The sequence below is a fragment of the Pelophylax lessonae genome (assembly GCF_965119305.1).
Source record: "Pelophylax lessonae genome assembly, chromosome: 4".
NCBI classification, from domain to species: domain Eukaryota; kingdom Metazoa; phylum Chordata; class Amphibia; order Anura; family Ranidae; genus Pelophylax; species Pelophylax lessonae.
Genome location: NC_138771.1, coordinates 656,370,907 through 656,393,182, shown reverse-complemented (window position 1 = coordinate 656,393,182; position 22,276 = coordinate 656,370,907). Strand labels below are relative to the sequence as shown.

General features: G+C 47.9%; 1 protein-coding gene across 1 annotated transcript in view; it reads left to right on the top strand.

Annotated features, from left to right (window-relative positions):
* The window catches only part of GIGYF1 (GRB10 interacting GYF protein 1), a 102,803-nt gene extending 96,362 nt beyond the window's left edge, over positions 1 to 6,441 (top strand). Inside the window, exons 24-25 of the mRNA XM_082255246.1 lie at positions 3,490 to 3,622; positions 4,591 to 6,441. Of these exons, the coding sequence (XP_082111372.1) occupies positions 3,490 to 3,622; positions 4,591 to 4,643 (186 nt within the window). The 3' untranslated portion in view covers positions 4,644 to 6,441. The remainder of the gene's footprint in view (positions 1 to 3,489; positions 3,623 to 4,590) is intronic.
* Positions 6,442 to 22,276: the final 15,835 nt, after the last annotated feature.

Sequence of the window (22,276 nt, the reverse complement as noted above, 5' to 3'; positions counted from 1 at the left end):
CTGGACGAATCGGCTACGAGGTTCCCCGGTTCGGTTCCAATCGGACAACGTCACGGCTGTGGCCTAAATCAGTCATCAAGGGGGCACCGAAAGTGCCCAGGCGGCCCCCGAGGTGGCCTGAGATTTTGACATGGGCAGAGGAACATGTTCGGCTCTCTCCGCAGTTCGCATTCCGGGAGTGGAAAATTGGCAGGCGGCTTACCTGAGTAGTCAGGTTCTGGATCGAGGGGAATGGTCCCTTCATCCAGAGGTATTTTGTCTCCTGTGTGTCCGTTGGGGCACCCCGGAGGTCGACCTGTTTGCGTCTCGTCTCAACAAGAAGCTGCAAAGGCTCGTGGCCAGGGCTCAGGACCCTCTGGCCGACGCAGCAGATGCGTTGGTGGCTCTGTGGAGCCATATCGACTGATTTATGCCTTTCCTCCGCTACAGCTGTTAAGGTTTCTTCGCAGGTTGGCTGTGGAAAACGTTCCAGTGATTCTAGTGACCCCAGTCTGGCCTCGTCTGTCTTGGTATGCAGACCTGCTAAAGTTGGTCGTTGAGTCTCCCTGGCGGCTGCCTTTAACCACTTGCCGACCGCCGCACGACTATCTACGTCGGCGGTCAGCCCCTCACAGGCAAACTAACGTAGGGCTACGTTGCTTGCTTGTGAGGGTCTAGGGAGCGAGCGCCCCCGGAGGCACGCTCCCGCGTGGTCACGGAACCCCCCCCGCGCGTGTGACCAGCAGACCTGATGTCCGCCGGCCGATCGGCGGGGGAGAGGGAGAATGTCAGGCAGCTTGTGTAAACAAGCTGCCTGTCATTCTCCTCGCTGCAAAGACACTGATCACATGGATCTACTATGTAGATCCGTTGATCAGTGTCCTTACAGCTGAAGCCACAGCCAATCACAGTAGAAAGCACGCCCCTAGGGACACACACAGCCCCTCCCTCCCAAATAAAGTTAACCCCTTCACTACCAGTGTATTTTTACAGTAACAGTGCATATATATATATATATATATATATATATAGCACTGATTACTGTAGAAATGTCACTGGTAACCCCAAAAATGTCAGTCAAGGGTCCGATCTGTCCGCCCCAATGTCGCAGTACCGCAAAAAAAATCGCAGATCGCCGCCATTACGCGTTAAAAAAAAAAAAACAACAAAAATGACAAAAATCTTTCCCTTTGCTAGTAAACGCGATAACTTTTGCGCAAACCAATCAAAATACGCTTTTTGCGTTTTTTTTTTTTTTTTTACCAAACATAGGTAGCATAAAACAAATTGGCCGAAAATGTTAAAAAATTTTGATTTTTCCATTTTTTGGGGGGGAATTTCATATAAAAAAATGTGAAAAATATTGTTGTTTTTGCAAAATTGACGCTCTTTTTTTTGTTTATAGCGCGTGATCAAAAAATTGCACAGGTGATATAATACCACCAAAAGAAAGCTCTGTTTGTGGGAAAAAAAGGACGCCAAATTCATTTAGGTACAGCGTCGCACGACCGCACAATTGTCCGTTAAAGTCACGCAGTGCCGAATCGCAAAATACCCCCTGGTCGGAATGGGGGTAAAATCTTCCGGGGCTTAAGTGGTTAAGGGAGGCCTGCTGTCCCAGGGGCCGGTCTTCCATCCTTCTTTATGATCGCTGGCTTTAACGGCATGGCTGTGGAAAGCTAGGTGCTAAGAGACAGGTCTCGGAATCTGTGATTCCTACACTGTTGAGGGCTAGAAAAGCTACTTCCAGGAAGATTTATCATCATGCGTGGAAATCGTACATTTTGTGGTACGAATCGCAGTCTTTGCACCCTTGCTTGTCTTCGGTTGCGAGGGTCTTGGCCTTCTTGCAGAAAGGAGTCGAGCAACAGTTGGCCTTGTGCACGATAAAGGGCCAGGTGTCGGCCTTGGCGATATTTTTCCAACTCCGTTGGCTGTTAATACCTTAATTCGCACCTTTATTCAAGGGGTGCATCATCTGGGTCCTTCTAGAAGATCCCCATTGCCTCCGTGGGATCTGAATTTGGTTTTGGGTAGCTATTACTTCTGCTCGCAGAGTGTCTGGGTTGGCGGCACTTTCCTGACGTTCGCTCTATTTGGTCGTCCACAGAGATGAAGTTCTCCGACGTAATCCGTCTTTTCTTCCTTAGGTGGTGTCTGATTTCCATTTGAATGAAGACATTGTTTTGCCTTCACTCTGTCCTCAGCCAAAGCATCCCAAGGAAATTGTATTGCTTTCTCTGGATGTGGTTCGGGCGATCAGGGTTTACCGGTCGGTCACGGAGTCCTTTCGGAAATCAGATTCTTTTTGTCCCTTCTGAGGGATCTCGTAAGGGTTTGGCTGCGTCTGCTGCGACTATATCCAGATGGATTAGGCAGACGGTCGTTCAGGCTTAATTATTGAAGGGTCAGGTTCCTCCTTTCCCTGTAAAAGCGCATTCTATTAGGGCGCTGAGTGCCCCTTGGCCTTTTTTGTTTTTTTTTCCGGCCTCTGTTACTATTTATGTAAGGCGGCGACCTGGTCGTCCGTGAATACGTTTACAAAATTCTGCAAGGTAGATTTATTGGCATCTTCAGCAGGCTGTTTAAAGAGACTTGTTTTCTCTTTCAGGGGTTCATTTTTTCTTTTTGGGTAAGCTCCTGTTCCTGGTTGAGCTTGTTACCCAGTTAGCGAAGTTTTAGCCTTTTTGGAAATACGTTAACATTTTTTTGGTTGCGTTCTTCCCACACCTCATGCCTACACTGCTTCTGGGACATCCCAATGGTTAAGAAGCATAAGAGCTGTGCAGGTCTGTCAATGGACAATAGAGAAAACTGGATTTTTATAAGAACTTACCGTAAAATCCTTTTCTCTGAAGTTCTTTGACAGACGCAGCACCCGCCCCTCTGTTATGGAGATGGTTTGTGTCTCTTTTCACTGCTTGCTACGATACTGGCTTGTGGCAGAGCGTGTGTGGGGGTTATGCTGGAACGGGACAGCCCCTGTAGGTGTGGCAGTGATTTTTTTTTTTTAACTACCTAGTACTACTCCTGTAGATGGCACATAACCCAATGGTTAAGATGCATACGAGCTGCATCTGTCAATGGACTTCAGAGAAAAGGACTTTACAGTAAGTTGTTACAAAAATCAAGTTTTTTTTTTTTTTACACAAAATATGTATATGTATGTACATATTGGCCTAAATAAATGGCGAAATTCATTTTTTATATATATATATATATATATATATAGTGTGTTTTTTTTATAGCAGAAAGTAAAAAAAATTCTATAAATACATTTTTTTTAGAGATAGATGGACGGAAGCATCTCCGACTCCTTACTTAGGATCAGTCACAAATTTGCCCCCATTGGCGGTTCCAGTTCCCATTGTATGATGAGGTATTACAAAGGGGAGGCCTGAAATCAATTCTTTTCTTTCTCGAGTGTTCATTGCCAGCATGCAGTTGGACAAGGGAGCCCAAGTGATCCAAGTATTCAATCTTACTAATAATCATTTTCTTGCTTTGCAGCAGGAAGCTGCCTGGATGGCTTCTCCAATGTTTCCAGCAACCCAAAATTCCAAGCCAGGCAGCGGATACGACGTACAGAGCAGCAAGATGAAGAGGCGGATTCAAATGTTACACTCGGATCCCAGCATCCTAGGTGGGTACTATGGCGCTTCATTCAATCCTGCTATCTTTTATCCTTCTTTCTTTCTTCCTTTCATCTTCTTGTCTCTTGTCTCTCGTCTTGTCTCTCGTCTTGTCTCTTGTCTTGTCTCTTGTCTCTCTCTCGTCTCTTGTCTCTCTCTCGTCTCTTGTCTCGTCTCTTGTCTCTCTCTCGTCTCTTGTCTCGTCTCTCTCTCTCTCGTCTCTTGTCTCGTCTCTCTCTCTCTCGTCTCTTGTCTCGTCTCTCTCTCTCGTCTCTCTCTCTCGTCTCTCTCTCTCGTCTCTCTCTCTCGTCTCTTGTCTCGTCTCTTGTCTCGTCTCTTGTCTCGTCTCTCTCTCGTCTCTTGTCTCGTCTCTCTCTCGTCTCTTGTCTCGTCTCTCTCTCGTCTCTTGTCTCGTCTCTCTCTCGTCTCTTGTCTCGTCTCTCTCTCGTCTCTTGTCTCGTCTCTCTCTCGTCTCTTGTCTCGTCTCTCTCTCGTCTCTTGTCTCGTCTCTCTCTCGTCTCTTGTCTCGTCTCTCTCTCGTCTCTTGTCTCGTCTCTCTCTCGTCTCTTGTCTCGTCTCTCTCTCGTCTCTTGTCTCTCTCTCGTCCCCTCCTCCCAAGAGCCCTTTTCCTTCACACAGTGTAGGTGTGGTCATCAAGGCAGCAGCACTTTAATAGGAGAGAAGTCGATGCTGTGCGGTAGGTAGATTTCTGTAGCCCAGCAGTGGGCAACACTGCAGAGCCAGCAACGCTGCCTGATTTCAGTGCAGCAGAGACCGTGTTAGCCAATAGGAAGTAAGAAAAATTGTCTTTGCTTAGGTTTCCTACCCTAGCACTGGGCCAAGCACCCCCTGTCACATGGTGGGAAGGGGGGTAAGTCATGTGCTCCTCCAAAATTGTTGCCATTTTTTTTTTTTTTTTTTTTTTGTCTACCAAATGTTTCAGGTTTTATTTTGTATTAATTTTTATTTTTTTCTTCAGGTTACTCTCTTCACGGCTCCCCAAACGAGATGGAGGCTATAGATGACTACTGAGGCGTGTCTCTTCCCTCTGACGCCATCTTTTTTTCTTCACCCGCCGCATTTTATTGCGGCTTTACTGCACTGCAAACTTTATGCCTCCCCTTTTTGTATTGAGGGGGAGGGCAGAGACTGGGAGAGGAGGGGGTGGATCTTACCCCAGCCAGAGCCAGGGAGAAAGGGGGGAGCAACGTCCTGTTCCCTCCCCCCGCTCCCCTCAAAAACATAATGCACTCATTTTAAAGCACCTTAAACAATGCACTTTACAGAAACTGATCAAAAATCTGAATTCCTTGTTTTCTTTAGTTCATTCATTTTTTTTTTTTTTTTTTTTTTTTTTAACTAAGAAAAATAAACAAAAAAAAAAAATCCCAAAAAAAGGAGGGAAAAAAAACTGGATTTATTGACTTTTGACTGTTTGCTACTAGTTGAACATCGTGTTTTTTGCATTTTTTTTCTTTCAATTTTTATTTGTTTAACTTGACAGTTTCTGAACATTTTTCTTTGTTTGTTTTTTTTTTTTTTTTTTTTGTATCAAAAAGTTAAGTATTCCGACAGCGGATCTCTCAAGAAAAAGAAAAATATTTTGGGAAAAATACAGCCAAAAAAAAACACTTTTTTTCTTCAGATATTTTTTTTCCAAAATCTATTTTGTTTAGAAAAAAAAAATATAAAAAAAAGAAAAAAAATTTATATAAAAAAAGTACGAAAAAAAAAAAAATTCAGCGCTTTTGCAAAGTTAAGATGCTCAGCTTTGAGTTCCCTGTTGTCTGGGGGAGGGTCAAGGAGGAGATATCATCCATCAAAACTTGAAGAATGCACTTAGCAATTTGGGGAGGGGGGAAAAAAAGAAAATCTGCATTTTTTTAATGGTTATGTTTTTTGCACAGTTAAAAAAAAAAAAATTAAAAAAAGCTTGCATTTTTTTGTTACTAAAATTGCAGAAAAAAAAGTTGTTCCCTCTAGGAATATAAATATATATATATATATATATATATATATATATACTTTTTTTTTTTTTTTTCTGTTTATGTGCCCACCCCCCTCCCTCTCCATTTATAAAGGATGCACTTGCTTCTCTTAATATAAGCGGCCTGTGGCCCTGAAAAATTTAATCCCATGAAGGATTGCGTTCTGGAGTTGAATTTCTTGAGCATTATCGAGTGCCAGGACTTCTCGGCATTTAGCCATCTAACCACATTGGATTCATGTCAGTTTTTTGGGCCTTTCAGTCAGTGTTCAATTTTATGGAGGTTCGCACCCTGCCTTCATGTTTGTGTTTTTTTATTTTTGGACATGGTACCTGCTCTTTTTCAACCCTATTTTCTTGGAAGTGTAGAATAGGGTTTTTTTTTTTTTTTCCTTTACCCCGGTTAATGTTTTTACTCTGATTTTGTTTACAAGCGTCCTTCGGTGGACAGGTGGTTAAAAAGGATGGAACTGTAGATCCGTTGGACTTACTACAAGGAGGAACCAGATCATAGTGTCTGGAATACAAAAAAAAACTAAAAAAATAGGAGAGGACTGTGAGGCTGTGTGTGGTGCAGTTGCCTTAATGTTGACACCTCAGCTCTACATCGCCCATGCGTTATCCTCCTGCAAAGACAGTATGGGACCAGCGCTGTGAGCCCACTCTTGACGGCTTCCTCTGCAGAAGAGACTAAAGGGGGACCGTCTTTCAAAATGGCTGCAGTCCCGCTAAAAAAAAAACTAATGGGAGTTACCATCTCCGGAAAAATAAAAGGGGGGTGTTTTCTTTGGACTGTGAAGAGCATTACATCGGACAAGGATCACCCATTTAAAAAAATTAAAACCTTTTGTGGAGTTCTCAAGCTATAGCAGTGTTTTAAGGCAGTCCCGGGCATCTGGACGTTGACGAAGGTCTGCCTGTTGGAGTGGATGCGGGGTCTGCTCTGGACTTTGTGGAACTATACTGTGTACATAGAAACTGCAATGGGAAACAAAATACTAATTTTGCCTAAAACAAGAGACACTTAAGTTGTTGCCGTGGATATCACATGTATCTTCAACACAAGAATGTATTAGGGCAGAGGCTGGCATCCAGCTCCCGTGTTGCCCCATCCTGCCTCAACGCTTTCTAGCACTGAGGAAGTGTATATAGTCGGTGCCCTTGTTTGGGAGAGATTACAGTGATGACTGTTGCTCACTGTATGTATATAATAGGGGTGGGTGGGAGGGAATACTACTTATGGCTTAAACGTATATTGTGCTGAATGTATAAGGTGTACATATAATATGTATCTATACGTGTGTGCAGGATATTTCCACTATTGGTAATAAAACCCCCTTCTGGTTTGACCTGGACTTTAAAGGGGGTACAGCTAGCACCCATTGCAATTCCCTCTCTTCTGGGTTAGCGCATGGCCCCACTGCAGTTCCCTCTTTTGGGTTAGCTCATGACCCCATTGCAGTTCCCTCTTTTGGGTTAGCTCATGACCCCGTTGCAGTTGCCTTTTTTGGATTAGCTCATGATCCTCATTGCAGTTCCCTATTTTTGGTTATTTGGTTAGCTCTCATGACCCCTACAGTTTTTTTTTTTTTTTTTTTTTTTTTTTTTGGATTAGCTTATGATTCCCATTGCAGTTCCCTCTCTTGGATTAGCTCATGATCCCCATTGCAGTGCCCTCTTTTGGGTTCGCTCATGAACCCCCAACACTTCTTTTTGACTGATAACTCTGCCCGCCATTCCCTGCACTGTGCCCCACCTCCATCCTGCACACGTGTATACAAAAAAGCAGATATGTTTATATACCGCTCAGCTATACATATAAATATATCTGTGTACATGCCCTGCGTCATGTCTGTATTACGCGCAAGAAGCTTTGCCTGTAATCCAGACAGCCTTGTGCATATAGCTGCGTATGTATCTTCACGTACATATGCCCATCACACTATGTTTTGCCTGATAAATCCTTCAGTTTTCTCTTTTCTGTGATATTTTGCCTTATTTTCAGTATTAAAAGGTTGAAGTGAACACAGTTTTGTTTTACCTGCTCAAACATGTCCGTCACCCACAAGGCATTTTCTTGTCTTCTGTGAGTTATAATAAAAGTTAACACATCTTGACTGAAATTGGAGTGAATATAACGTTAAAGGTTTCAGGGGGGGGGGGAGTGGGGGAATTTAAGCTTTGTGGAATTCTGCAATAAACCAAGATACCCACTGGCTACTAGCAACAAGGTACCAGATCATACAGTGCCATTTACAGACCCGTGCCTCTCTCCCCTGATAGTTTTGGGGCAGGATGATGGATTGTTCAGGTGCCAAGTCCTGCTGGTAATACAAAGTTGGGGTAAACCGAGGCCTCTGATGGCACTGCCTGTTCTGGTATCCCATCAAGATGGTAGGCGAGGTCCAAATTCTTGCTCACTGGCAGTTTTTTAATCAATGAAGTTCATCCCAGTGACCACATCATACAATTTATCTTCAATATTTATTTTGGCTTAAGATTTCATTACCTCATTTTCTTAGGAGTAGACAAATACATGTACACAAATCTGCCACAACAATATGACCACCCACCATAACCAATTAAGGCATGGACTCTTTACCACCCACCAAATGTTGAGTAGATCCCCCATTTTCCACCAAAACAGCCTTGACCCATTGAGGCCTGGCCTCCAATATATCTCTGAAGGTATTCTGTGGCATCAAGCCATCTGTAGTGGATCATTTAAGTCCTGTAAGTTGTGAGGTGGGGCCTCCATGGATCAGACTTTTTTCCCAGCACATCCCACAGATGCTCGATTGGATTGACATCTGGAGAATTTGGAGACCGAGTCAGTACCTTAAACCATTCTTGAATTCATCAGACCGGCCTCTTTAGTTTGTTCCATGGTCTAATTTTGATGCTCATGTCGCCATTGCAGGCACTTTTGGCTATGGACTCGGGTCAGTATGGCCACCCTGACCGGTGTGTGGCTACACCATCTCATACAGAACAAACTGTGATGCGTTTTGTTCTGACACCTTTCTATTGGAGCCAGAATTTACTTTCTCTTACGTCCTCCGTCAGTCGCCGCCTCCTCTAAGTCATCACTGTTGGGTATTGACTTCCGCTCCTCAGGAGTAGCTAGGCATAAAGACTTAGTCAAAAGAACAAAGGCATTTGCATATACACACCCATGGGGGCTGTCCCATCTGGTCAATACCCCCATGCAGTGACCACTCCCAACTCAGTTTTAATCTGCCTAGCGTCAGGAGTAGTTAGGCTTCCCTGTGCTGGGGCTACAGTCTCAGCCTATCTAATCTTTTTTTATTTGATTTTCTTTTGAAAATGTCAGTTTTCTCTTACTTTACTAGCTGTTTATTTTGTCAGCTTTAGTTTTAGTCGATTTTTCGGATGAAGATGGGTCATGTGTTGCTGGGATTCGGACTGACCGCCCTGGTTCTCCAGGGCAGAGGGTCAGATGGACCCCCAGCCCGCCATCGAGCGTTCAGCTATGGTTCGCCCTGGCACTATGAACGACCCATCCCTGTTCGCAGCAGGGATGCAGCCGTGAGGTGGCTACCTCACAGGACACATCTGCGATGCTGCATTGTCATGTCCCTGGCAAACGGCACTCCCTGTCATATGAGGACAGCGGCTTTCCGTTCATGGAGGCACCCCACGCCATCTGGTACAGGTAAGTACTTCTGTGTGGGGCCTCTGTCTGGGGAGGCGGTCTGTGTTGCTGTGTTTTCCCCATGTCTGTGCCTGTGGGACTCCCTGATGCGGTCCCTGCGGGGATCGCTTGTACATGTGCTGCGGTGCTATGTGTTTTTTGGGGGTCCCCTTCCCTGTGTTACTTCGGTGTTGGTGGGGGTGCAGACTGTGTGTGTGGCGACCGCAGCGGGTGAATCCACGCGGTCCGCCATTTTTAAGTATGGGCAGGCATGTTGGGCTTCTTTGTGGGCTATCTACATGCTGTTTTTGGCGCCATTCGCCGCCATTTTGCGGTAACCAAACGATCGTTCTGACCGCATGTTCGGCGGCCATTTTGGCGGAGCCTTCCATGCAAATCCTATGGGGCAGCCATTTTCCCTGAGTCATGCAGCCTATACGTTCAGCCTACTCTAGCAGCAAGGAGCAACACTCTGCGGGGCTCTGCAGGTTATTGCTCTCAATATTTTTTTCTGTATTGTCATTCTAGCATAGTTTTTGTCTTCTCCTGTTTGGGGGTCTTTGTCACTGTAGCGGTGGGCTGCGCACTCCGCATCGCTCTTAAAGGGGCAGTACAAACTTTTTTTGCACTGTTTGTCATTTGAGTAATGGATCTCAGAACAGAATATTTCTCCCCATTTCTGGTGGGGGTTCCCAGTTCTCCTGTGGCCCCTCTGAGACCTGATTTGGCCGCTGTAGTGGCGTCCTTGGTGTCATTCATGGAAATGCTGATGGCTGAACGTGCTGCTAAAATAAAGGCTCAGATTGTCTCTCTCCTCTGATTCAGATGGTGATATGGCTGCTGCTGCGAGCGTGGCCTTTTCAGGGTCTCGCTCATCCTTGGACCTGCTGGGGTCTGAGGGGGAGGCAGAGGTGGAAGGGGTTGATACCTCTTCCCCGGGGTCGCCTGAAGAGCGGGCGGCCATGGATGAAATAATTGTTTCTGTTAAGGAAACACTACATTTGGAGGATGAGCCCTGTCCTCCGGGCATTGTATCCTCATTTGGGACGCACAGGACCCGCAAGTCGGCGCAGGTTTTTCCCTGGCCTGCTGAGTTTCATTACACTGTTAATGAATTGTGGCGCATGTTAAAACGTCCATTCCTGGTGCCTAGTCGGTTCAAATTGCTTTATCCTTTTGCACCGGCTACGGAATCACGATGGTGTGTGCCTCCACAGGTAGATCACACTGGGCTGTGGTAAAAAAGGCTACCTTGGTTCCTTCTGAGGATACCCCGGTTTTCCGGGATCCCGCGGACCGACGGTTGGAGTCTCTAGCCTGCCATTCCTATACGGTGGTGGCCTCGTTGCTCGGACCCGTTTTCGCGTCCATTTTGGTGGCTCAGGCGGTGGCTGATTGGACCTCGTGTCTGGTGATGTTCCGTCTGCCCGGCTGGAAATGGTGGATCAAATCCACCAGGGAATCATGTATCTGTGTGATGCGGCCTTGAATGAGGCCCCTTTAGTAGCTCGCCTCTCTAGTGTCTCGGTACTTAACCGGCGACTGATATGGCTGAAGAGCTGGTCGGCTGACCGGTCCTCGCGGAAAACAGTTGCTGATTTTCCCTATGCTGGCTCTCGCCTTTTTGCGAGGCGTTGGATACCCTGGTAAAAGACGTCACGGGGGGCAAGAGCACCATGCTGCCCCAGAACCCGAAGCACGAGTCCTTTCGAGGCAAGCGGGGTTCTGCGCCTAGATCCACTCAGGGGTCCTTTCGTGCCTTTCGGAACTAATCCAAGGGCAAGCCCTTCAAGGCCCAGGGCAGTCAGAAGAAGCCCTGGGCGGGTAAGCAGAATTTCGGCAATGCCGGCTCGGCGGGTCACACCGCCTCTGCCTGAAGGGGTGCCCTCACCCATTTCAGGGGTGGGGGGACGTTTGCGCGGTTTCCTCCAACCTTGGCTGCTCCGGATATCGGACAGGTGGGCTCTGCAAATCGTTCGATCGGGATACAAGATCGAATTCCTTTCCCGGCCGGCGCACAGATTCTTTCCCTCAAACCGGGGGTTTGATTCAAATCTGTTCACTGTGCCCAGAAAGGAGGGCAAAGTGCGTCCTATTCTTTACCTGAAAGCGCTGAACCGCTTTGTGCGTGTTCGGAAGTTCCGTATGGAGTCTCTCCGTTCGGTGGTGGCCTCCTTGAGTCCAGGAGAATTCCTGGCCTCGATAGATCTGAAAGATGCGTACCTGCACATCCCCATTTTCGAGGGTCATCAGCGGTACCTTCGTTTTGCTATCGCAGAGGACCACTACCAGTTTGTGGCGTTACCTTTCGGTCTCGCTTCGGCACCAAGGGTGTTTACCCTTGGCGCCGGTTCTGGGCCTGCTGAGGGCTCAGGGCATTGCGGTCTTGGGTTACCTGGACGATCTACTTCTGAGATCACGTGCCAGCCAGGACCTAGTGCGCGATCTGTCCACCACAGTACAGACGCTCCAGGAGTTCGGATGGACCATCAACGTTCAGAAATCGACATTGTCTCCATCGCTTCGTCTTCCCTACCTAGGAATGATTCTGGACTCTGCTCAGGCAAAGGTGTTCTTGCCGGAGGATAAGCTCCGGACTTTGCGGGACGAGATCAGGTCCCTCAGGGACAGCCCCTCCTCGTCACTCAGAGCCTGTATGCGGGGCCTGGGGTTGATGGTTTTGGCCTTTGAGGCAATACCCTTTGCTCAGTTTCACACGCGGGCTCTCCAAGCGGAGATCCTGGACAGGTGGGACAGACTGCCTCAGTCCCTGGATCTGTGTGTCTCCTTGAGTCGTCAGACCAGATTGGCTCTTCTGTAGTGGCTCCAGTCCCTGTCGGTGGCGGAAGCCAAGTCCTTCCGTCCGTTGGTGTGGACGGTGATTACCACGGATGCCAGCCTGTTGGGCTGGGGTGGTGTCCTGGGCAACCTGTCTGCCCAGGGCACTTGGTCGGAGGAGGAGTCCTCCCTCCCAAAAAATGTGCTGGAATTGCGAGCGATAAAACTGTCTCTTCCAGTGGTCGGACCGTCTTCGGGGCCGTCCTGTCCGGGTACAGACGGACAATGCTACTGCGGTGGCTTACATCAACCACCAAGGGGGCACCAGGAGTGCTCGGGCGGCCCGGGAGGTGACAGACATTCTGTCTTGGGCCGAGACTCATGTCCCGGCGAACTCGGCAGTTCACATTCCGGGTGTGGAGAATTGGCAGGCCGACTATCTGAGCCGCCAGACCCTGGACCAGGGGGAATGGTCCCTGCACCCGTAGGTCTTCCAAATGCTGTGTGCGAGGTGGGGATCCCCGGACGTGGATCTGTTCGCATCCCAGCTAAATCGAAAGGGGGAAAGGTTCGTGGCAAGAACGCGAGATCCGCTGGCGGACGCCTCGAATGCGTTGGTAGCCCCTTGGCATCAGTATCGTCTGATCTATGCCTTTCCCCCCCGATTCAGTTGCTATCCAGGTTCCTCCGCAGGTTAACCTCGGAACCGCACCTGGTGATTCTGGTGGCTCCGGACTGGCCGCGTCGGTTCTGGTACGCCGACGTTGTTCACCTGGCAGTGGCGCCTGCCTCTGCGGAAAGATCTCCTGTCTCAGGGTCCGATCTTCCATCCTGCTTTACAGTCGCTGGCTTTAACGGCCTGGCTGTTGAGACCCAGGTCCTGAAGGACAGGGGTCTCTCCTCTGAGATCATCCCTACCCTTGTCAAGGCTAGGAAAACCTCCTCTGGTAAAATCTATTACCGTACCTGGAAGGCTTATTTCGCCTGGTGTGAGTCCAAGGGGTTCTCCCCTCGCTCATACTCTGTGTCGAGTGTTGGCCTTCCTCCAGTCTGGTGTGGACCAGCGCCTGGCGATGGCCAGGTGTCCGCACTGGCTATTCTTTTCCAACGCCCTGTGGCGTCTCATTCCCTGGTTCACACCTTTATTCAAGGTGTGCGACATTTGGCTCCTCCCAGGAAGGTGCCCTTACCTCCATGGGACTTGAACTTAGTTCTGTCCGTGTTACAGCGTGCTCCCTTTGAAAACATTCGGGAAATATCGTTGCCTCTGCTGTCTAAGAAGGTTGCCTTTTTGGTGGCGATCACTTCGGCTCGCAGGGTGTCGGAACTGGCAGCGTTATCTTGCCGTTCTCCGCACTTGGTGATTCACCGGGATAAGGTGGTGTTGCGTCCGCATCCCTCCTTTCTTCCTAAGGTGGTCTCTGAGTTCCACATTAATGAGGACATTGTCCTACCTTCGCTTTGTACGAAGCCTAAGCATCCTAAGGAGGTTGCTCTGCATTCCTTGGATGTTGTCAGGGCGATCAGGGTTTACCTGTCATCTACGGAATCTTTTCGGAAGACGGATTCCCTCTTTGTCCTTCCTGAGGGACCTCGGAAGGGCATGGCTGCATCCGCAGCGACTATTGCCAAATGGATCAGACAGACCATTGAACAGGCTTATGCTTTGAAGGAACGGGTTCCACCCTTCCCTGTTAAGGCGCACTCTACCAGATCTGTGAGTGCGTCCTGGGCCTATTGGCATCGGGCCTCGGTGGCCCAGGTGTGCAAGGCTGCGACTTGGTCGTCGGTGCACACTTTTTCCAAATTCTACAATGTAGATGTTCTGGCATCAGCTGATGCCTCCTTTTGGCCGCAAGGTTCTCAGTGCGGCAGTGCCATGAAGGACCCTTTCTTTTTTTATGGGTCCCTGGCTGTTGGTATTTGCTTTCCTGGGCTGTTGCTCCTGTTGAGCATTGGGTTTTTCTGTTGCCCAGAGGTTCTCTTACTGTGAATGTAAGGTTCCTTTCTCTGATGTGGGTGTTGCGTTGCCTTTTCTACGGTTGCGTCTCCCACCCCTCATGTCTATACTACTTTGGGACATCCCAACAGTGATGACTTAGAGGACGTGGCGACTGTCGTACGTAAGAGAAAACTGAATTTTTGTAAAATCTTTACCTGTAAAATTCCTTTCTCTGAGTCCTCCGACAGTCGCCGCCCCCGCCCCTCTTTGGGGGTTCTTATTACCTACTGCTATGCTACCAAACTGAGTTGGGAGTGGTCACTGCAGGGGGGTATTGACCAGATGGGACAGCCCCCATGGGTGTGTATATGCAAATGCCTTTGTTCTTTTGACTAAGTCTTTATGCCTAGCTTCTCCTGCGGAGCGGAAGTCAATACCCAACAGTGATGACTTAGAGGAGGCGGCGACTGTCGGAGGACTCAGAGAAAGGAATTTTACAGGTAAGATTTTACAAAAATTCAGTTTTTTCAGCAATTTGAGATTGCAATAGATGCTCTAGGATTGGCTTACACAGGCCAGCCTTCGTGCCACTGACCCTTCCCCCAGTTTAGTCATTTTTTTGTTTGTTTCCTTTTGGACCACTTTTAGTCGGTCCTGACCGCTGCAAACTGCAGGAACATCCCACGAGAGCTACAGTTTTGGAGTTGCTCTGACCTAGTCGTCTTAAAATTACATGAATTACAAATAGCACCTGTGTGCTAGCGCTAGGTTACTAAAATACCAATAAAATAAGTGCTCAGCATATATTAACCACTTAACCCTAGGTGGACATTGTATGACATCCTGCACTTTGAGTGAAGATATCTGGATGATGCTTGCAGCTACAGGCATCATCCAGATATCTTTTTTCTCTTACGTCCTCTGACAGACGCAGCCTCTTCCAAGATTCATCACTATTGGGTAATGGTGCCCTCTGCAAGAGCAGGTTGGTAGTGAAACTTCATTAAAAAGCTTTAACTAGACACACCTTAGGGGCTGTCTATCTTGACATTATCCTCAGACACTTAGAGCTTACTAATTAGTTTCTTGCTGCCTAGCTCAGGAGTAGGACCTAGGATACCCTGCTGGGACTGTTTTTTTATTTGAAAAATGTTTTATTGTATTTCCTCACTAACACTAGCTAGTCAGGGGGATCCTCCTGGAGAACTACAAGAGACAGCCGGGCTGGGCTTCGCACTGGATAATCTAGATCCTTATGTTACCTCATCGGAACTGTATTGGAGCGGAGCCTGCGGTCCATGCTATGGTGAGTGATGCTACCCCCCGTGTCCCTGGGACAGTCCTTGGGGGGGGGGGGGGGGGGCTGTGGGCCCACTCCTGGGGATGTCAGCTGCGATCTCTGTGGTGTCCCCTGTGGCCGGTCTGGACGGATCCTGCCTCCCTGTTCCTTATTGGGGTGATCTAGCAGTGCCCACTGCATGGGGGGGGGGTGTAAGGCTCTTACCTTGTCCTGGGGGGGGGGGGGGGGCTTCCTATAGTGGATTCCTGCGGTGGCTAGGGTTCCTGGGCTCCTGACTGTCGGCGCCGTTTTTGGCAGCCATTTTGCGTAAGGACATGCCTGGCTGCATTAGTGTAAGGGCAGCAGCCATTTTTGCATAACGTGCTTTTGGCGCTGTTTTCGGTGCCATCTGGTATGTGGGCAGCCGCATTGTAAGGGCAGCGACCATTTTCCCTGTGTTTTCTCCATATACTTCTATTGGCATCCATGTTTCTGTGGCTCAGGGCACTGTCTTCCTCTAGTGATTTAGGTAACTTCCTCCTGCCATGTTTTCACTTGCTGCAGAGAAGCGTGGAGAGCGGTTTGTTTTTCTATATCTCTGGCACTATAAGTACTTTTTCCCTGCTTTTTTTTCATTGTTCCTTAGTCACATTGCTTGCTCAGTTATTTAGCATTATAAAGGGGGACTCGCGTGGGATTGCGGCGCGGACCGCAATCGCAGATTTAAAGGGCCAGTGTTCCATTTTTATATTTCTGCTAATATGGAGTCCCAGGGTGATCATGTCACCCCAGAGCTTGTTTGTGCATCCGGGACTTCTGCATCACCTTCCCTAGCTTCGTTATCTGCAGCCATTGAAACTTTGGCGTCCAAAGTTGAATTTATGATGTCACAAGGTAATGTTCAAAAATGGCTGATGCCCTCTCACTCTTCTGATTCAGAGCCTGACTTGGTTGCCCTGGACATTGCCCTCCCTGAGGGATCCCTGTCCGCACACTCAGATGGGAAGGAGTCATCGTCGTCCTCCGCTGCAGCCCGTTTTGGTTGAAGCACTTGTCCGCTTTGTTAGGGAGACTTTGAACATTGATGATGAACCCACCCTGTCAGGTAAGCAGGTTTTCTTCGGGTCCCGCAAAGGCCAGAAATCAGGTTTTCCCCTGCCCCACAGAGTTTCACGATATCGTGAACGAGCAGTGGTGTCACATTAGGCACGTGCTGGGCGAGCCAAAGCATTTTCAGTGCCTTTACCCCTTTGCGCACCCTGTTTCCAATCGCTGGAAGGTGTCCTCTAAGGTGGACCACACTGTTTCCAGGTTGAATAAATCCACGGTGGTTCCCTTTGAGGACTCCCCGGTGTTTAAAGACCCGATCGATAGACGCGTGGAGTCACTTTCCCGCCACATGTACTTGGTGGCGGGCTTACTCCTCAAGCCGGTGTTAGCTTCTGTGCTGGTCTCTCAGACGGTTACGGAATGGATTAAGGTGCTTAGGCGCAACTTGGTGGCTGAGTCGGTTCCACCGAATCTCATTGAGCTCACAGACCAAATGGCCCAGGCCATGGTGTATCTATGTGACGCGGCCATGGATGAGGCTCCCCTGGTCGCAAGATTGTCTGCGATGGGGATTGCGCTCCGCCGCATGGTATGGCTGAAGAGCTGGTCGGCAGACCGTGCCTCAAAAAAGACTGTCTGATATCCCCTATTTGGGGGAATGCTTTTTTGGGGACTCCTTGGATGAGATTGTCAAGGGTCTTACAGGCGGTAAGAGTACCCTCCTGCCCCAATCCCTGAAGGGTTAATCACTCCACACTCGGCAGGGTCCTTCCTTCAAGGCTTATCGGGGGGGCCTTTTGTGCCTCAGAGGCGCAGGAAAAGGGAAAATCCTTCAAGGCCTCCAGCAGTAACTAGAAGCCCAAGGCCGGTCAGTCTGGTGCTGTGGCCCAGTCCTCTTCCGCATGAAGGGACACCTTCATCCGTCTCGGGGGTGGGGGGGACGTCTGTTTTACTTTCATGAACCCTGGTTGTCCCTAATTCAGGACAAATGGGTTCACGAACTGATTCGTTCAGGGTACAAGATCGAATTTCAATCTCCCTCCGCAGACAGGTTCTTTCCATAAAATCTCCCGATCACCTGATGCTCGTGTGCTACTCTGTCATGCGATCTGACGGTCACGGCTCAGACGCTCCAGGAGTTCGGGTGGACCATCAACTTCCAGAAGTCTGCACTGACTCCGTCAGTACTTCTGCAGTATCTGGGAATGGTCCTGGACTCTGCTCAGGCGAAGGTTTTTCTCCCGAAAGGACTCTGCAAGCAGAGATTCTTGCCAAATGGTACAGGAATCCCCTGTCCTTAGACAGAATGGTTTGTTTGAGCAGTCTCACGAGGACGGAGCTTTCGTGGTGGCTTCTGTCACCCAATCTGAACCAGGGCAAGTACTTTCTGTCCTTCTGGACAGTGATCATCACTATCAGCCTGACGGGTTGGGGTGGAGTACTGGACACTTTGTGCTCAGGGGACATGGTTGTCGGAGGAAACCTACTTGCCGATCAATGTTCTGGAGATCAGGGCGATAAAACTTTGCCTGCTCCATTGGACGACTCGGTTGCACGGTCGCCCGGTTCGGGTTCAAACCGACAATGCCACGGCTGTGGCTTACATCAATCACCAAGGGGGCACCAGGAGTGCCCGGGCATCCAAGGACGTGGCCAAGATTCTGAGGACTAAGTGTAAGTCTTTGGATCAGGGGGAATGGTCCCTGCGTCCGGAGGTGTTTCGGCTCCTGTGCGCCCGGTGGGGGACTCTGGATGTGGATCTGTTCGCGTCTTGTCTCAACAAGAAGGTGGAAAGGTTTGTGGCCAGAGCTCGAGATCCTCTGGTAGATGCCACGGAAGCGTTGGTGGTGCCTTGGAACCTGTATCAGCTGATTTATACCTTTCCCCCGATTCAGCTGCTGTTCAGGTTCCTCCGCAGGTTGGCATTGGAACAGGTGCAAGTGATTCTGGTGGCCCCAGACTGGCCTCGTCGGTCTTGGTACTCAGACCCCGTCAAGCTGGTCATCGAGCCTCCCTGGCGACTACCTCCTGAGATAAGATCTGCTGTCTTAAGGGCCAATCTTCCATCCTGCTTTACGGTCTCTGGCTTTGACGGCATGGCGGTTGAAGGCCAGGAGTTGAGAGACAGGGGTCTCTCTGATGCTGTTATTCCTACCTTGCTGAGAGCTCGGAATGCTGCCTTCAGGAAGATTTATCATAGTACCTGGAAGGCGTACATTGCCTGGTGTGAGTCACAAGGGTTGCATCCTCGCTCCTTTTCAGTGGCGAGGGTCCTAGCTTTCTTACAGAAAGGGTTGGACCAGCATTTGGCACGATTAAAGGTAAGGTGTCGGCCTTGGCCATTTTTTCCAGCGTCCCTTGGCGACTAATTCCCTAATTCGAACCTTTATTCAAGGGGTGCGTCATCTGGCTCCTCCACGGAGGGCTCCTTTGCCTCCGTGGGATTTGAATATGGTTTTGTCTGTTTTGCAATGACCTACCTTTGAAAACATCAGAGAAATACCTCTGCCTGTGTTGTCCCAGAAAGTTGCTATCACTTCTGCTCAGAGTGTCTGAATTGGCAGCTCTGTCCTGCTGTTCGCCTTACCTGGTCGTTCATACCAAGGTTGTTTTGCGACCCAACCAATCTTTTCTCCCTAAGGTAATGTTTGCCTTCCACCTACAATGAAGATATGTTTTGCCTTCCCTTTGTGCGAAGCCTAAGCATCCCAAGCAATTTGCCTTGCATTCGTTGGATGTGATTCGGGCAATCAGGGTTTACCTGTCGACCACCGAATCCTTTAGGAAGTCTGATTCCCTGTTTTTCCTTCCTATAGGGAACTTGGAAGGGTTCGGCTGCGTCCGCTGCAACCATTTCAAAGTGGATCAGACAAACTATTCAGGCCTTTTCACTAAAGGGTCAGGTGCCTCCTTTCCCTGTGAGGGCTCATTCTACTAGAGCTGTGAGTGCCTCTTGGGCTTTTCGCCATCAGGCTTCTGTGGTTTTTTTTTTTAACAGTTAAATTTTATTTTATTGTTAAACATATAAACAACACAGATATTCCAATACAATACATTACTCTGCACAAGAAATAATATTATCCAGTTTAGGAGCAGGAAAAAAAAAAATCTTAGGGAGAGGAAGGGAAGGGGAATATCAATAAACCAGTTTAGGAGCAGGAAAAAAAAAAAAATCTTAGGGAGAGGAAGGGAAGGGGAATATCAATAAACCAGTTTAGGAGCAGGAAAAAAAAAAATCATCATCAAATTAATTAATAAGTACCTACTTATGTCATTATGGAACAGGTGACATTGGCACACCTACAGCATCAATCCAGGCTGACCACACTTTATCAAATTTTTTTGGGCAATTCCTACTACCGTATGTGAAACGGTAGAATGGAAGTGTCTTAGTAACGGCAGCTATCCAGGATGATCGGGTGGGAGGTTCGGGTAACTTCCATTGCAAAAGGATTTCTCTCCTGGCATAAAACAGGATGTATATAATGCACATTTTAGCATATTTGTCCCCAGCCAGTTCTGTAAGGTTACTCAATAAAGTTACCTTTGGGTCCAAAGGAATCATAATGTCAAAAATTTCACCAATAGTCTCCGTCACTTCTTTCCAAAAGGTTGCCAGCTCAGGGCACGACCAAACAACGTGTAAGAATGTACCAATTTCATGCCCACATCTGGTGCACAAGGGATCCTTCATGGGATATATCCTAGCAAGACGTTGCGGCGTATAATATGCTCTATGTAAGAATTTGAGTTGTATGAATCTGTCCCTAGCCGCTATCATTGAGGGGATATAATTATTAACCGAATCCTCCCACTCTTCAATAGTCAGATCTGGAATGTCCTCCTTCCATTTATTATAGGTTTTCTCAGGGGACTGACTATGATCTGTTGAGAGTATAGAATATATAGCAGAGAGAGTTTTCCCTATTACCTTAAAAGTTAACATTTTCTCCAAGGGGTCTGATTCCAGGACAACAGGGCCTTGGAACTGAGCCCGCATAGCATGACTAAGCTGGCGGTAACGAAACCCCATGGTGGGAGGCAATGAGTGGGTAGACTGAAGAACATTAAAGCCTTGAAGTCTTCCATCTTTAATAACATGTTTCATAGTCACAATCCCTCTAGCAGCCCATACCTGTGGATCAGGAAGATGATACAGATGTATTAGATTAGGATTACCCCACAACGGAGTGTGGGGGGATATATGCAGAGGTGTGTTATATATCACCCGCGCCCGAATCCATAGCCGCAGGACAGTCTTCATCAGACTGGTTATTTGGGGATGTGCCTGTTCACCCCGGAAAACAAGATTACTAAGGGCCGCATATGAACCCAGTAGTGCTGCTTCTAGTGTAACTGCGGAGTTAGTTTTGGGCTGGGAGAACCACCACCGGACCGTCACCAGAACAGCCGCCCAAAAATACAACTTAAAGTTAGGAAGCGCTAAACCTCCTCTTGCAAGAGGAAGATATAGCGTGCGCCTTGCGACTCGTGGAGTACGCCCGGCCCATACAAAAGTTGTTACAATACTATCTAATCTCGAAAAAAAGGTTCTAGTCATATCAATGGGGGAGTTACGAAAAAGATACAGAAATTTCGGAAGATAGTTCATTTTTATTAAGTTAATTCTGCCAACCGGGGACAAGGGAAGCATGCGCCAAGACGCACACTTTTTTTTATTTAATTGTGAGACTAAAGGGTCAATGTTATTTTGCTGGTACACATCCAATGTTGGACCCACTTTGATGCCTAAGTACACCATATCCTGTACCCATTTCAACGGTGTCTGAGTATCAATTAAAGGTATCGATGGGTGTAGTGGAAAGAGGACGGACTTAGACCAATTAATACTTATATCTGAAAAACGACCAAAGATGTCGAATAATTGTAGGGCCCTATGTAATGAAGTGGAAGCATCCGCCAAATAGATCAAGGTGTCGTCTGCATATAAAGACAACTTCTCTTCAATGACCCCCACCTTAATGCCTCGGACTTGTGGGTCCGCTCGCAACATAATCGCGAGCGGCTCCAAAGCCAAGGCAAACAAGGCTGGGGATAACGGACATCCCTGTCGGGTACCCCTCAGTAGAGGGAATTTATCCGACAGTGATGCATTAGTACGGACTCTAGCCGTAGGATTCCCATAGAGAAGCTAAATCCATGAGACAAAATTAGGGCCAAACCCGAAGCTAGCTAGGATCCTCCAAAGAAATGGCCACTCAACAGAATCGAATGCTTTCTCGGCGTCGAGGGAGGCGACCACACCTGCTCCCTCCCCCGACGCCAAGGCTATATGTGTAAACAATCTCCGGATATTGATATCAGTGCCCCGTTCAGGTATAAATCCAGTTTGGTCCGGATGGATCAAGCCTATAATAACACTATTAAGTCGAGTGGCCAAGACCTTTGAAAGGATCTTCCCATCAACATTTAATAAAGAGATAGGTCTATATGATGAACATAATGATGGGTCCTTCCCTGGTTTAGGGATCACAACAATAACCGCTTCGCTCATTGTTTTAGGGAGTTCCCCGTCATTAAGAGATCCTAGAAGAGTGGCTAATAAATGCGGGCCCAAAAGGTCCATATGGGCCTTATAGAATTCAACAGGAATTCCATCCAGTCCTGGTGTTTTATCAGGTTGTAGGGAGGCCACCACTTCCTGGATCTCCAAAAGAGTAATAGGGGCGTCTAATTTGGCCCTATCTCTATCAGTTAAGACTGGAAAGTCCACTGCCTGCAAATAATAATCGAGTTCATCTCCTGAATAATTAACCCTAGTATTATATAGGGCCCGATAGTAATCAGTGAAGTTATAATTAATAGTTTCTGGATTAGAATGAAGAGTACCTGATTGATCCTGAATATGTGCTATACTATACCCACTTGTCTGTTCCCTAGAAATTTGCGCCAGCATTTTACCGTTATACTCTCCTTGTACGAAAATACGTTGGGATTGAGAAAGCAGTTTTTT